Source organism: Sebastes fasciatus, chromosome 10 (genome assembly GCF_043250625.1).
Source record: "Sebastes fasciatus isolate fSebFas1 chromosome 10, fSebFas1.pri, whole genome shotgun sequence".
In the NCBI taxonomy this organism is placed as follows: Eukaryota; Metazoa; Chordata; class Actinopteri; order Perciformes; family Sebastidae; genus Sebastes; species Sebastes fasciatus.
The window spans coordinates 16146552-16163511 of NC_133804.1; the positions used below are offsets into that span (position 1 = coordinate 16146552).

Sequence of the window (16960 nt, forward strand, 5' to 3'; positions counted from 1 at the left end):
GACGATTAACTTTAGTCTTTGTTGTTATTTGATAACCACTAATAAATAAAGCAATCTGTATAGGGGCAAGTACACTTTGGGGTGGCAGATTTTCTGACCCACATGCCTGACCGGGTAAGTGGAAAAAAACAAACATTGACGTTGAACTCTGAAAGCCATGCCCATTTGAGCAATCAAATCATATGTGAAAGATTTGATTTAAATCTCTCTCATAACTTTACCCCACACATGTCAAAGACAGGCTCCATTAACAACGATCGAACCCTTGGGAAAAGAAATGGTTAAATTGTCACAATAAATAGATGTAACGTTTGAGCATCGTAAATCTTGGACAGAGATCGAGATGGCAGAAGGGTGAGAGAAAGAAAAGAGTGAGACAGAGAGAGAGACAGAGAGAGAGAGAGAGACAGAGAGAGAGAGAGAGAGACAGAGAGAGAGAGAGAGAGACAGAGAGAGAGAGAGAGAGACAGAGAGAGAGACAGAGACAGAGACAGAGACAGAGACAGAGACAGAGAGAGAGAGAGAGAGAGAGAGAGAGAGAGAGAGCAAGTGAAGTAGAGTGCAAATGTGTGTCAGGCCTTGTGTGTGTGTGTGTGTGTGTGTGTGTGTGTGTGTGCGTGTGTGTGCATGTGTGTTTCAGCTGTACCTGTCGAGAGTTGGGCCCGCGGGGCTTGCGGAACACCACAAGCAGGATCTCTGGCAGTAGGCTGAGCAGGATGAGCAGGATGATGACCAGCCAGGCCGACACCGAGCTCAGCATGTTGGCAAACACAAAGTACAAACGCTGCTGCCTCAGGAAAGGCCTGCAGGAGAGAGAACATTTTGGTTCACACCGACTGAAAGAGCTACAGTGATTGAATAGAAATGGAAAAATAACAGGTCAGCTACAATGAGGTTAGATGTTTTCTTACCATATTATTCCTCCCCAGAAAAAGCTGAAAAACACGTAGAAAGCCAGTGAGCCCCAGATTACAAAGTGGTTGATCCATGTCCAGTGCCGTGTGTCCAGAGCGAGCTAGAACAGCAGAGGAAAGTTTAAAAAAAATCCAACACACTTTACCAAAGTCAGTGTCTGCAAGACAATATATCTGCTCCAAACGCCTATGAAACGGCTGCTGTAATGATACACCCTTTTATAAGATAAGATAAACAAACAACAGGGGAGTGTTTTACCTTTAGTGTGACAGTGAAGACAAGGACAGTGAAGACAATCGTTCCGTACGACCAGTTGCCAAAAACCTAGATTTAAATAAGACAGATGATCAAGTGTACTTAGGAGACAATGCTTAATCGAGTAATTTAATTATCACGCCCATTTAGAAGGTGAACGAAATCAAACCTGGCCATTATCCTGCAGTGCTGGGTTACTGAACAAAAATCGAACACCAAAGAAGAAGAGCAGGCCGTGGAAGACACCAAGTAACGTCCAGTAGAGGAACGGTCCCCACCGTAACATGCCGTTCTTGGCAATCTCTCTAAAGAAAGTCATGGAACAGAATTCATTATCAGTAGGAAGCCTGTATCTTTGAATGTAATCTCAACTATCAAAAAGGGAAACAACTAAATATTTGAGTTAGGAATATGAACAGCTCTCCCAAAACCAAAATGCACACTTTTTTAAATTAATAAAAGTCTTAAGATGCTCCATCACATAGATCAAGGTGACTTGGAAACTGACTGTAGTTGATTTCAGTAGATTTCTGCATTTAATAGCTAACTAAAATGTGGATTTGGCAGTGGGACTGTGTAACCTGTTCATACATTTTCAAAAAAGGTTATAAGATATGGCTCAGCCTACACCTTCTCAGTCATTGCTATAATCCCTTTTGACTTCATACTGTTTTCCATTTTCTTTTAACTTAAAGGTGCAGGGTAGGATTTGGCAGCATCTAGTGATGGGGTTGCAGATTGCAATAAAACTGAAACTTGTCTTGTGTGCCAGGCGTGTAGGAGAACTACTGTGGCCAATGCGAAAACGTGAATAGCCCTCTCTAGAGCCAGTGTTTGGTTTGTCCGTTCTGGGCTACTGTAGAAACATGGTGGACTCCATGAAGAGGACCCGCTCTTAATGTAGATATAAACGGCTCATTCTAAGGTAACGAAAACATAATGGTGATTATACACTAAAGAAAACATACTTATTAATATGATATTCCATTTCTGCCAATAGATCACCCTAAATGTTACACACTGTTCCTTTAAAGACCAAAATAAAAACTGGTCATTCAAAACACCGATCCTAGATCTAAAACATAAAGAAGAAAATCCTAATGTATATGAATATTGCTCCTCTTTACTCAAAGGAAGCAATTTAACTGCAGATGAGCAAAGGTTCCCAGGTTTACCTGTAGAGGGTAGCATTGTCCAGCAGAACCTCCATGGAGATGTGCTGCTCCAAGAGACTGTAAGCCAGGATGGGCATAGAGGTGAAGCAGATGTTGTACATCGTCAGATAGGCCGCGTCATACAGGGGCTGGGGAGGATGGGAGCAGGAGGGGGGAGGGGTTGGTAGGGAGGAGGAGGAGGAGGAGGGATGGGGCAACCAGGGGTTAATATCATGGAGAGGACTAAACTCATACACACCATCATACTTACACATTCAGTGTGTCATATAAACACGCTTACATACATCTTTCATGTACTCATGGAAGATCTATGTCGGGGGCCATGAGGGAGAATAAAATATTCACTCTCACAAATAGAAATACCAAAACATAATCAATAATCTTAAAAAAGACTATAATTATTAATACTAATTATTAAAATATAATTATAATATTAACATATGTCTATGTCAGGAGCAGTTTTGATATGAACATACCACCATAAAACATTTATAATATTAGGGCTGTCTTTGACCAAATAAAGTCTTCGTCGACTAACACTCATACAATTTTGTCAACAAATCGATTAGTTGATTTAATCGACAGATCTGTAAAACTGAGTTTCTCCACAAAGAATGTCACAAAAACACCATTTTAAATCTTGTGTTTACCAGAGATGTGCTCATAAGTTTCTTAGAAATAAGTCATTCAGCATGAAAAAAAGCATAAAAAACAACTAATCGACTAAAGAAATCTTAGTCGGCTAAGACCAAAACGACTGATAAGTCGACTAAGACGGGGCAGCCCCTTAAAAAAGATGATATCTATATTAATGAATGCACTAACTAACATATATTTCTATGTCAGGAATCGTTTTTATATATGAACACGATACCATAAAACATTTATAAAATACACTTACTATTAACTATCAATAAGAAAAGTGAATTCATCAACGTGATCCAAACTGTAATCAGGTCATCTAATCCAATTTCTATAATGTATTATTAAGTAATTGTGTTCATAACAACACACACACGTACCATGATTACATAATATCCACATGTGATGTACTATGATGGCAGAACATGACACATGTCTGTATTATTTCTAACAGAGCTATGTAGTCTGAGTATAGAAAACATATCAGTCCGAGCTCAAACATCCCAGGGGACAGTGAGGGAGGGGAAAACTGAGGGAAAGAGTCTGGCATTCAGGAGGGCGAGGAGGTGTGGATTCATGGGATACTGCCTCCTTTCATGTTCAGAACATCTTTGAACCTCAAAGGGCCTCGGGACATACAGTACTCACTTGCTGGGAATAGCCACAGAAGAACTGGTACAAAAACTGAGGTAAGATGAAGCAAAGGTTCTGCAGGCAGACAGAGAGAGAGAGAGAGAGAAAAGGCTTACAACATCAAATGCATTCATAAGTTCCTGTGTGGTTATAATACAATAATGCATACATTAATCGGAGTTGAACCTAAAACAACTTTAATTCTGTCAAAACAAGTTAGTGTGTGGGTTTGTTTGGAAAATACAGGCTTTGCTGAAACACAAAACAAGTTCTTATGCTGAAGACTAATAGATATGAAGTCAAAGTTCCTCCTACCTTGTAAAAGAAATATTGCACCAGGTGTGCAATGCGGACGTAGTAGAGATGCCCATGAGCCAACAAAAGTTTCTTGAGGTGCTTGAGTTTGGGGATGGCATAGTCGCTGTTCCTCACTGCCTGCCGACCCTCTTTACCTTTAATACCTGAAACACCAAGAACAAACATCACACACCACGTTCACCTAAAGGTTACTCTTCCCTCCATGTGGAAAAATAGTTAAAGAGAGCATGACATTTCTTACCAATGCCAACATGAGCTTCCAAAATCATGCTGACATCATTGGCACCATCTCCAATGGAAAGGGTGATTGGGTTGCCTTTAGAGTTCTTCACCATTTTAACTATCTAAAGATGGAGCAAAACAGAGGGGCAACAATTTATCTGAAACCAAGTGTTCACTGTGAAAATCATTATTTTAAATATTTCCCACATTTTAAGCTGGTTGTTCTGACCTGGGCCTTTTGTAGCGGAGCCATGCGGCAGCAGAGCACAGCTGTGCAGTTTTGACAGATCTGCAGGAACAGGTTCTTGTAGCGATTTGAGTTGGATTCAGAGGAAGAGTTGAGTACCATCGACAGAGTGGCTCCATCTATGATGAAACCGTAGTCCTGGTTTGTCGAAGACCAGCTCCTACAAAACACAACAGGGAAATCGTACGTTGGTTTTTTAAACACAGGAAAACCCGCTAAAAATAGGCGATAGACTCTTTTCCCATTGCGAGTATGCCGCTGCTGTTGCAGTGTGTTTTACGACGATCAGCGAGGTAAAATTACTGCTGTCTGACTGGAGTCTGGTGGCTTTTTTTGTCCAGTGGAAAAGGAGCTATTCATATTCTTCAGTTTGATTAAATGATCACCCTCATATCACATCACATAATAAGCTCAACACAGATCAGGTACCGACCTGGTGACGCCTCCCTTCACCGGTGGTGCATCCTGTACAGCTTTCTTGTGGTATTCAAGCAAGAGCTCATGCAGTCGTTCCTCCCGCCTCCTCCCTCCGTCCTCCAGAGTTCGCACGGTCAGCTCCAGCAGCTCTGTACTTCTCTGGAACAATCTACAAGCATAACAGGTGGACTTTGCCGTCTCCATCTTGTCCCCCGTTAGGACCCAAACCTTAATGCCTGCACCCTGCAGAGCTTCCATGGTCTCTGCTGCCTCCTCTTGAAGCCTGGGGGATAAGAACACAAAAAAATAAGTAATGAGACAAGTGAAAGATTATTACACTAACTCTAAGACGTTCATACAATCACTAGAAAGAAAACAAGTGTCACCAGTTAAACAAAACCATGTAAGGGTTCAATTTCACAGGAGATCTAGTGCATTATAGCAAAGGGAGACCGCTTTATGACACAAAACCTGAACAAAGCTGCTGTTTTAATGCATATGGAACTGAAATGAGGATGAAACTGTCTTTGCTCAGACAGATGACAGAAGGGACTGTGGGAAATGTGCTCCTACATATTGGTAGCAACAAAACCACTATACTGACATCAACATAACAAGTTCTCATAACCATGGTCTCATTTGTTTATACTAAATGTACCAAATTCACATAATTATTCATAAATGTTTGGGGTGGGGTGGCACTTTAAAACATCAAAATAACATATCCACATCTTTTGAGAAGGGAATAATTACTCTGTGATGTTAATTAATCTACTATAAGCCTATTTCAGATGAAATGCACTGATGCATGCTGATGCAATAAACTGCTCCATCCCTTTTGTGTTAATGGTTTGGTTAATGCATTTTCTAAATTCAATAGTAATTTCAAAACAATAATCTTGGGATTGTGGAAGAGTACCCAATGTCAACCACAAGATGGTGGTGTGAGTTTACATAAAAAGTTCTGAAAAAGGGGCCCTTTGGCTATAAACATTACTCAAGTGAAATTAGATAAGCCACTTCATAACCGGACTAATCTCTACCAGGAATCTGGTGACATGTGACAAAGAGCATGAGGCAGGAAATGGGTGCTGAAAGGCCGCTACTGTAGAGGAAGTGTTGAGGTTGCATAAAAAGTCGATAAACATTATAAAAGGAGGAATGAATTTATTTCAGCACAGCAATCAGTAAACAGCGAGTCACAACAGGATGTTTATGACACGTTGTTTATCGCTGGCATCTGCTGACTTGTGGCCTTTCCTGTCAATTTTAGGTTTATTCTGAGATTAAAGGCCCACTAAAATTCTTGGCACGGATCTTTATTGAGAGTGAGAGGAGAGGAGGAACAACAGCAGCATGCAAGATAACAAAATACAAGACATTCGTCAGCAGGTGAATCTGTGAGAGCTGTATGGTTGTGTTGTGTGAGCAGCACCCACCGATCTTCTACAGCTGTAGCTCCTATTAGACTCATGCCAGTCTCCACTTGGTTGTAAACAGCCATGAGCTTCTCCTCTCTGTCCTGCAGAGCCAGTCTAGCTTCCCTCAATCCTGCATCTGCCTGGTCGTACTCCTCTGCACTGAGATATTTGTAGGCCACACACAGCGTCCGGTAGCCCTCCTGAACAGTGAAACACACAGCACCCAATGTTAGAAACAGAAAACACAAAATAATCTTGACATCACTGTGATCTTAAATTAAAACATGTACAAACCTAGAATCATATACATTTAATCGCACAACATGTAATTTCTTTATATGAACTAGTAGGGGCAACGTGGATAGGTCATCATTGACAGGGGACAAAATGAAACGGTCAGTTGACATTAATAAAACTGAAAATTTCTCTGGGTTTGAACATTGTTAGAAACATTTGGAATAAAGTAAGTACACTTCTAAAATATATATATATAACAGGGAGAGTCATTTTTAGACATTTTAATGTGTAAATGTTACATATTATACCTTTAAACATAACAGAAATGACTAGAATTTGAGAGGAAATTTGCTTGTGTCACCCACTGTTGCATTACGCTCCACATTCATGCGTATCCTTTCGACCTCCTCCTGTCTGACGCGGGGAAAGATGGAAGAGTCCGCTCCCTTACAGAAGAGCAATGTATCACCTGGACACACAAACACACAGTATGGTGAGGGCTGAGAGCCAACACTAAATCACAGACAGTGCAATAAACCTGACAGTAATCTCATGCTCACCTGATTTGGATCTGACTATGACACTCATTCGCCTTCTCACAGGGTCAAAGTTCAACACGTGAAGCAGTTCATACCTTTGGGAGAAATGAAATAAATGCTGTAGAGCAAATGCTAATGGAAAAATATGAATGAAAACTAAAAACGTTGTTTGTGAAATGAATGACTTACATTTCAATATCATTGTTCCTGGTGAGAATTTTCATCATGTTTTTACTTTCAAGGCCCAGAAATGTGAAGCCGTACCTGCAGATGGAGACAAATCATCACAAATGAGCCACTTGTGTACTTATGCATTTCATTACAGCATTCATTCATAGAGCACGTAGCATGTAGGACTTTCAAAATACATTTTGAGATTCATTTTCAGACAACGTGCTTGTTCTTTGATCCATTGTCACAATGTCATTTCAACTCATTGAGTCATAACAGCCCATCTCTTACCTCATGGCACCCTTGACCAGAGCAACCTCATCAGGTGAGGAGGCGATGAAGCCTCTCTGCTCCTTCGGTGGATGGAGCACCTCTCCGTCCACCCCTAAGCCATCCACCTGGTCTATCAGTCCGTCCTCCTGGCCTTGACCCTGCTCCGTAGACTCCTTCACCTGGACTGTGTGGCACAGACACAGGGCACGCAGAAACAGCTCTTCCCTCTCCTGATAACACAACATGAACATGGCTTAATGCAGTAAAATAAGATACAGTAAATTGTGTTAAAACTAAATGTATATATAAACAATCTTCATCAGTATGGATGATGTGATATGGCACTTTTAGAACTTACTGATGAATGAAAAAATACAGCTTTAGATAATAATGTGTGTAAAATACATTTTTAGACCATAATTAACCAACTAGATTGACTGAGAATCTTCATCTTCCTTTGTGTAAAACATCCCATGGTCATTTTTTCTATTAAAGTTTGTGGAGTTATCTTGTGGAATTAAAATGTGCATTTAATAGATTCCTATGTGTCATTGTCTATGTACAAAAAGAAATTCAAAAACAATTGATTTGGAAAAAAAAAGATCACTCTTAGAAACTGCTGTCTGTCTGTCTGTCTGTCTGTCTGTCTGTCTGTCTGTCTGTCTGTCTGTCTGTCTGTCTGTCTGTCTGTCTGTCTGTCTGTTAGCAGGATTACTCCCAAATTTCGCGATGGATTTGAATAAAATTGTTTGGAGGGGTGGGCTGTAGCACAATGAACGCGTGACCCCGCCTCCTTTTGAGAGCACAGAGATACGTGTGTGGATGTGTGGTGAGACTTCGAGGTACGGGAGCTGCTGGCCGTCCGTGGTGAGAAAGAAAAAAGCGGTAGATGACGGGATGAGAGACAACGCAGTATAACGTTCTACAGACATAACAAGGCTGCTGAATGAGAGAGGCATCCGCCGATACGTTACACAGAAACACACCGTGTTAATAATAAGCTGACCACCTCACGGTACCGCCAGCTGTGATCTGTTTTTACATACTGTAACTACTGCTTCTCTGTATTTTTTCTTCATCTTTTTACTTCTACACTTATTTCATATGTGAAATTTTTTAACACTAATATTTAAAATGTACTGGTGATTTTGTATGTTTATTTTTTTTTTTTTATATAAGCCATTACAGGTTTCTACCACACCCTCACACGTACTTTATATTTCTTTCATGTCATTTGTATTTATGTGTGGAACAAAATAATAGAAAATGAATTTACAACCACACATGAAGCCATATACAGTAAATAGAGTTTAGATAAGGACCGGAATTTACGACTATTTGTCTAATTTTGATATCTTATCAGTGTGCGTGTTGAAGTGCAACGGTCTGTAAAGTATTATCAGCCGCTCATGTCAAGAGCACACGGCCACTTTGCTCCCCCTCCATGTTGAGTGCTTATGTTGACATGTGAAGGAGACCATATGTGGGTGACCTATGAAGGGTCTTTCTGAGCAGCGAGCTATGTAATGGCCATATGTTGCTGCATGTGTGACTTTTACAACAGATGGAGGAACACCACAACACTCACCCTGCCAGCTTTCTGCTGCACTTTGTTCACAGGTCCATCTGTGACGCAGAGTCCGTCCAATTCCGAGCTCGTGTCCCGGTACTTGTACTGGAAGCCGTCGATGCAGCACTCTATGAACTCCATGTTGTTCTGAGTGAGGGTGCCCGTCTTGTCTGTGAAGACATACTCCACCTGCAGGCAACGTGATAAAAATACATGAGACTCTTCCACACCAATAAAGATTCAGTTTCCCCATTTAGCGGGTTCCAACAATAAGATTGGGCAATTACTCCCAGAAAGAATTACACTGCATTAATCAGTTTAACGAAGCATCACCTTTAATTGAAGTAATCATCTGGCAAACCAAGTGTGACTGATCTGTGGCAGCACTGTTTGAGTTAGAGGAGCCATAAAAACAAGAGAAGGCAGGACAGCACGGCCAATCTGGTGTTATTATAAGCAGCTCATATTTTACAGTAGCATAGTAAAATATTGGTTCTGGTGCCGAAGAAGGCGTCTCCCCATGGCCTAAATGTCGACTAGTTGCCCTGACATCGCATGGCATGAAGGTCATGGAGAGACTCGTCTTGTCCCATCTTCGACCTCAGTTTGCGTACCGCCCCCAGGTTGGAGTTGACGATGCAGCGTGCTCACTCACATCCGGACAGAGCAGGAAACACTGTGCGGATCATGTTTATTGACCTCTAAAGTGCCTTTAACACAATAATCCAGCCGCAGCTGCTGAGAGAGAAGCTCCACGGGATGCAGGTAGATGCCGCCACCATCTCCTAGATTAATGACTACCTGACAGACTGACTGCATGTCTGACATCAGCAGCACAGGAACACCGCAGGGGACCGTCCTGTCACCTCTTCTGTTCACTTTATATACCTCAGACTTTCAATACAACTCAGAGTCCCGTCATCTGCAGAAATTCTCGGATGACTGCAGTAGTTGGGTGCATCACAGGGACCTAGTGGCAGCTTCGGTGAGTGGTGCAGATGGAACCACCTACTCCTGAATGTGACCAAAACCAAGGAGATGGTCCTAGACTTCAGCAGAACAAGGACTGCTGTTGATCGCATCAACATTCTGGGAGGTGGAGGTCGTACAAGTATCTTGGAGTTCACCTTGACAACAGACTGGACTGGAAATGCAACACCAAGGCTGTTTAAAGGAAAGGATAGGGCAGATTCTACTCCCTGAGGAAACTCCAGTCCTTTAATGTGTGCAAAAAGATGTTGCAGATCTTTTACCAGTCTGTTGTTGCAAGCACAATTTTCTTTGCTGCAATGCGCTGGGGCAGTGGCATCAGAGCCGGCGACCAAAACAGACTGAACAAACTCATCAGAAAGGCTGGCTCCATTCTGGGAACCACCTTGGAGCCGTTAGAGGTGGTGATGGAGAAGAGGATGCTGCACAAGCTGTTGTGCATGATGGAAAACCAATCACAGCCTCACAACGACCTCCTGGTCAAACAGGGGAGCACTTTCAGTAAGAGACTGATCCAGCTGCCATCTCACTGTGCAACCAGTAGAAAAAGAAACTACATAATTTTGTAATGGTGGTTGTGAACTATAAGCAGTATAACACAGAAGCTTTTCTTAATGAATTGGGGAAAGTCCTTCATTCATTTTGTAGCTTTATGAATGCATGAGATTTGAGTGCAGAAAGTTTATCTGCAAAAAGTATTTTCCTTTACATTTTAAATAACTGCATAAAATGTGACATACAGCGGTTGAGTTGAATCTACACACTTAGGTATGTATCACACCCAGTTTTGAAATGCTGAGTTTAAAGAAAGCATTCCCCAATGACATACATTTCTGCCATTTAAAAGTTGATTCATTTAATTTGGACCATCTGCCTCACCTGTCCCAGCTCCTCGTTGAGGTCTGAAGTGTTGACCAGCGCCCCCTCCATGATTTCAGGGTCAAAGAAGTCCTTGTCCCATGTGATGAAAAAGGATCCCAAAAACTTTTGCATCTCAACCGTCACATACATGGACACCGGAATGATGAAGTTGAAGAGCACCATGAAGGACAGGAAGTCAGTGAACATCTTCAGGTACTGTTGGAAAAAATGAGAACATGGGCACATATGTAAATGTAAATTTAATCTTGACATCTTACTCTCCCACTGTGTGCATAACATGCATCATGTGCTTCAGGGGAGACACTACAGGTGAATAGGGTAGACGTTTTAACGAATAGATATCACCATGAGACTTACCCAGTAGATTCCTTACATTAACACATTATTTATTTATACAGTACTGTATAAATAAATAATGTGTTATATATATATATATGTATATATATATGTATATATATATATATACATATATATATACATACACACACACACATACATATACACAAAGGTTTTCCGAAATGTTATGTTTGAATATGCAAATAAGGCATCATCTTATTAGAACAGAAAGCCAGCTTCAAAATTCTCATTTCATTTTGTTGCCATATTAGAGTCAAGGACAGGGGATTTTGGATATCTCTTTTTATAACTCCATAAATCAGAGAATACTGTCAACAGACATTACAAAAAAAAACAATTTTCGTCATGTTTTTAGGAATAAAATTAAATATAAATCAGACAATGAATGATATATGTAGAAACCCTTATTTAAAAACTTTCAGAAAACAGATAGGAATGCAACCTGAAAGTTTAGTGTATGTAAGTGCTACCGAAGTGGAGATTTCTGGCTCAGAGTGTGAGAGAAACCTCAATTTGGTGAATATGGTAAAACTTGTATACTAATAGATATCATCATGCAACTTCCCCATTTCATTATTACATTAAGACAATTATTTTTTGTATTCCAAGTTATCTGAAATGGTATGTTTCAATATGTAAATGAGGCATTATCTAATGCTAACTTTTGGGGAATTTAGGAGAAATCTACAAGCATAATAGACAAAGTGTAGTAAAATAAACACCAAAATGTGTATTTTGGATGTTTTCTTTCCACTAGTCTGAAAGAAGACATGTTATGTAGGCAAAATAGCCCAAAATTGACCAGTGCATAAGAAGTCTCACCTTAAGGTGAAACCAATAGTACTGGATTATCCAAGCAACAAACACAAAGACATGATGGATATCACAAGGCTGTACCACAATGTTCACAGTTCATCGAGAGCGAGGGCAAAAGGTTATCAGAATAATGAAATGGACCATGTCACAATGTAGGTCTGCAGTAGCTATTTTTGCTGAGAGGAATTTTATTAGTGTGGATCAGAAGAGGCTAGGGCTTGTAAAACGCTTTAATACGATGGAACTGTGACCTCACAATTTACAACTACAAGCCTCCGCAGGGTAAATATGTACCACATTAACACAGGCCTTCAAGGTACACTAACATTTGCAAAACTCTTAATACATGCAGTGTACTGATGCAATGCTACAAAGACCTATTAGCTATTCTACTCCGAGCAGGTTTGGACTGTTGTGGTGACAATCAGACTCTTAACTCACAGTTCATTGCCTTGACAACAAGGATGGGGGTTGCTAAAATAAGCACTCACCTGATTGGCTTTCTTCTCAACCTGGGTTTTCTCGTTGTACCAAGGCTCGTCCTGGCCAGGCTTGCTCTGCCACACATACTTCAGTGTAGTGCACACTAGGGCCTTGCTCACCAATATGCAAAGGTAAACCAGGAGGAAGGCATTGATAGACCTGAAAATAAGAAATCAAATTAGTGAGCACCAAAAATATGTCACATATTTTTTAACTTGTTTACGCCATTTCCTCTAAACTTACTTCTCCACAGCAGAGCGTTTCTGAGACTTGCCCTGGTAGTTGAGAGCCATCTTTGTCTCCATGCCAGTGTAAACTGCAACGCCTTGAGAAAGAAAAAGGAGAAAAAGAAGAGGGATTCACTTTTTTTGCTATCTTCACTAATATAAATTGTAATAAAGTCAATATCTTTCGACTCACCATAGATTTTCTGAGTGTTCTTTAAAGTTGCCCCTTTCAGCAGGAGGTTTTCTGGGCCCAAAGACCTGCACAATCACATCAGTAGATCAAACAGTTTAGTCGTACAGAAGCTGTGTAATCCACACGCTCCTCTATTCTCTAAATGGAAACCTGGCAGGCGAGCTGGCATCCGCTCTAAAATACGCAGTGACAACACACAGTGTGACTGCAGTCTGGGCTTACACCCGTTCCAGTGTTCTTCAGAAGGACATTGGCATTTGTTTATATGGCCATTACAAAGCAGTCAATGATAAATGCCTGTGGGAGTGATTTGGAAGAAGTGGCTCAAGCCATGCCAGCCTTGTTTTAATTTTAATGCTCGTCTGCAATGAAGGATCAATGGAATAATGATTTGTTGGTGATGCAAAGGGAAACAAATGAGTGCTTAAGCAACTGTGTTTTGATTTTGCTCTCACTTAAAGTGGGCTGAGGTTGTTGTGCATGAGTGCTCTCACCTCACCGCAGGCTCCTGATCGGTCTTGTAGATGTGCATGCGGCCGACAAACCTGGAACAAAATGACACACACGCTCAGAAGTCATGATCATTTTTTTGCATATATTATTCAATCTGTTAATACCAGAGTGGATTTGAGTTCATTTACTTTACAAAACTGTTAAGTACTCGGGTGCAGAGGTTTGGGAGCCAGCTAATTACTGGTGGTTAGCCAGCAGCACCCTGTCAGATTTATTGACTCTGAATAACAACCAGTTGGCGCCATGGCTTACTTAGACCTAGCACGTCACAAACACCATTCTGATGTCTGGCTAAATGACAATATTCATACTCCTTGTCCCAAGGGGGAGCCAAAGGCTGTCTGTTGTCTGAACTGAGATTCCTACAAGTTAATAAGAATCAGCCAAAGATTACAGGAGATACCAGACACACTATCCCACACTGAGGCTTGCCAAAACCTCTCCACTTAACAATCTACATGTTAAAATTAGAGTCATTTAGGACATTTTCAACTGTCATTGAGTGAATCCATTGCCCAACAAGCCACAGGGCAACACATGCTTGTGGTGTAAATCTGTTGGGGCCTGCATGATGAGTGCTTACTTGTAAAGGTCAGGCTGTGGCTGTTCACACTCAATGGTGGCGTTGAGAGATTCCAGATCCTTCTCTGTCTCCGGCACTGTGTAGTGTGTCTGAATAAGTGGAAGAGGCAGAGAGAGAGAAGAGAGTGAGCAATGACCAGCTCAGGTCAAGTTATCAGTTTTGCCTTCCCCTACCCTTCACACGCAGACACCACAGGAAAGTAGGAAGACAAAAGTTACTGTGACTCAGACTTGAGCACAAAAAGGCACAAACATATTTCGGAGGAACTACATAAGAGAGAAACTTTAACTTTCTTCAAAGCAAGGCTGATAAATATTCTACTTCGATATCTTTGAAAACTGATATATAGAGATTCAAATTCTTATTAATTATAAAAACTGCCCAATTAATATAGGATATACTGTAGATATAGATATGCCCCTCTATACCCACTTCCATTCTCCTATTCCTAATAAGCATCATATTTATAAAAACAAAGTATACTGTACTAACTATAGCAAATATAACTTAAAGGGTAACTTCAGTATTTTCAAGCATCAATGTAATGTTACGTCCACTAAAAGTGCTTGTCTTTGTCACTGACAGGCTCAGATTGTTATTAGAAGTGTCTGACAACATTATGAAAAGGACCCTACAGAGAAATAAAAAATTTTTTTCTCACCTTTCACTTGATCCAGTCTGTTTGTTATTGTGTCAAAGTCCCGCTCAAGGAGAGGTCTCATTGTGAAATCTGAATATTCCTATACTCTGGCTCAAATAAATACGGATGGCCATCGAATTCAGAGACCTCATCCACATTAAAGATATCATCTTAATATTCAGCCATGACATTGAAACTCAAATCGGGTCGATTTCCAGTTTTGCCGGTCCGGTCCAGTGTACGAGCCTACACCGGTTTGATTTTATTCAAACCAGTTAAAGCGGCATTTGTCATTATGGTACGTTCCTGCAAATTAAAAAGTAGCCTACATTAGCAACCTTTGCCAACGGCGCCACGGCGCTAAACCCAGTTGTAATATGACGAGCTGAGGCCAGTGACTTAACAATGGCAGCATGAAGGAGATTAAATTTCAATAGAGGTGGGAGGGGGGGAAGGGACTCGCAGCGCACGGTCCGGTGTTGTGGCTTAATATCAAACCGGTTTGAAAATTTGTACACAACAGCCCAACCCTAGATAACACTAAGCTACTCTTTCTGTACTCCAACACAACAAACTGCCCAGCTGGCACTCGCGTTTCCACCATGGATGTATTCCACTATTCCAGGCGTTGTCTTCTGGCAACACGTCACCTCGCCAGATTTCAGAACGAGACTTCTCCTTGAGCGAGACTCTTTCCATAATGTCAGACTGTCATGGCGAAAACAAGCACTTTTAGTGAACATAAATGACGGTGCCAGCTTGCCCCAATAGCACCATATTGTAGCCCGTGAGCAGCTGCTGTCTACAACGCTCTCCCCCAATACTGGACCAACTTCAGAAGTTGTTGTCGATATTAGTCAGTTAGACACAAAAACATGGAAAAATAGGGTCCAGGTTAACGATGAAATACTTCCACAATCTAACCAGCTTCTGTTATGAAAAAAAGAGGACAGCAGAGCGGCCCGCCTTACTTTATGGTTGGACTCTCCGTCCAGACTCGCTGTGGTAACGAAACATGTGTCGTCATCTCGGCTGGACTGCAGCAGTATTAAATCACAGGGAAAGGTCTCATCTTCCTTCACCTCCACAACATCGCCAACCTGATCAAAGAAACACAACCAAACACCACTTGCAAAAGTCTTTTCATAGTTTGCTTTCTCCTTCTTCTTAAGCCCCAGATCAGTAGAATTTGGCACAGGGTGAGTGACAGAAGTTTAAACAATCACAGCTTTACCACTAGGGAGCAGAAGGACTTTGAAAATAAACTTGCATCGCAGCCAATTTCCTTTCAAGTTGTTGTAGCTAATTTGTTAGCTGCTTACTTAAAGATATAACATAAACAGAGCAACATGAGCACCCCTGCAGAGTCTGACCACTGGTGTCTCCTTTTAGCTCTGGCTTGGTCTGCTAACTACTGACAAAAAAATCTGGCTCTTTGGCTTGCTAAGTGTTTATTTTACCTCTAGTCCGTTTAGCAATAGGAGGTAGCCTACAGTGAACTGGTGGGAGCTCCTGTGCGGGAAGCAGCTGTCCAAAGTTTTAAACAAAGCAACAATATTTTGGTTTTGACAGCTGGATGCTGCTTCTCAGTGGAGTCAGCAGCACTAGCAGGCCTTTAGCATAACCAGGAGTCATTTGGTTCACTTGGAAAATGTTGTTAAATGCCTGTTTAACCTTTTGAGCACCCATATATCTTTGAAAACACTGTTACCCAGAGCAAACAGATAAGAATGCATTTGAGAAATAACCTGCACACAACACCCTGGATGCATGAATTACCATCGCACCCATGTTTGAACATCTAATCAGTCCAGCATACAGAGCATGCTCTCCCCTGTGCATATACTCCAAACACAGTCATGCCAAGCTGCCAGCAGCTTCTTCCTGGCCATGTCTCTAAGGAAATGTTTATTCCAGTGGATGTGTCTGCTGAAAGGTACCTTGATCTTCTCGCTCTCCTTCGGTATCCTCCGTCCTTGCTCTAGCACTGTCACTGGGTACTTATTCACCTCGTTGTCAGCCTTGTGCCGTAGCCAGTCCTCGTAGCCCTACGGCAACATATCAAAATCAGAATTGCGTGATTTGCTAAATACAACAAAAAGTACAACATTTGGACTCTGAGGGAAAAGACATTGAAATCAGGTTTGTCAGGACCTCTCACCAATCGCAAGGGGAGATTGTAAGACACAAAGGAATGTCTTGTGCATACAATATAATCTTTACATTAGATATTTCATCATT

At 41.3% G+C, this 16960-nt stretch overlaps 1 protein-coding gene across 9 annotated transcripts in view; it reads right to left on the minus strand.

Moving 5' to 3' along the window:
• The window catches only part of atp11c (ATPase phospholipid transporting 11C (ATP11C blood group)), a 52783-nt gene that overhangs the window by 6954 nt on the left and 28869 nt on the right, over positions 1-16960 (minus strand). For all 9 annotated transcript variants that reach the window (XM_074648502.1, XM_074648501.1, XM_074648496.1 and 6 more), the window contains exons 5-28: positions 16660-16767; positions 15691-15819; positions 14080-14168; positions 13478-13528; positions 12984-13048; positions 12807-12888; positions 12572-12722; positions 10905-11102; positions 9054-9224; positions 7484-7695; positions 7211-7285; positions 7043-7116; positions 6848-6951; positions 6264-6445; positions 4841-5107; positions 4390-4567; positions 4180-4282; positions 3936-4081; positions 3636-3695; positions 2346-2473; positions 1340-1475; positions 1174-1239; positions 912-1015; positions 647-803 (exon numbers count right to left, since the gene is read on the minus strand). In XM_074648502.1, the coding sequence (XP_074504603.1) occupies positions 647-803; positions 912-1015; positions 1174-1239; positions 1340-1475; positions 2346-2473; positions 3636-3695; positions 3936-4081; positions 4180-4282; positions 4390-4567; positions 4841-5107; positions 6264-6445; positions 6848-6951; positions 7043-7116; positions 7211-7285; positions 7484-7695; positions 9054-9224; positions 10905-11102; positions 12572-12722; positions 12807-12888; positions 12984-13048; positions 13478-13528; positions 14080-14168; positions 15691-15819; positions 16660-16767 (3036 nt within the window). The remainder of the gene's footprint in view (positions 1-646; positions 804-911; positions 1016-1173; positions 1240-1339; positions 1476-2345; positions 2474-3635; positions 3696-3935; positions 4082-4179; positions 4283-4389; positions 4568-4840; positions 5108-6263; positions 6446-6847; positions 6952-7042; positions 7117-7210; positions 7286-7483; positions 7696-9053; positions 9225-10904; positions 11103-12571; positions 12723-12806; positions 12889-12983; positions 13049-13477; positions 13529-14079; positions 14169-15690; positions 15820-16659; positions 16768-16960) is intronic.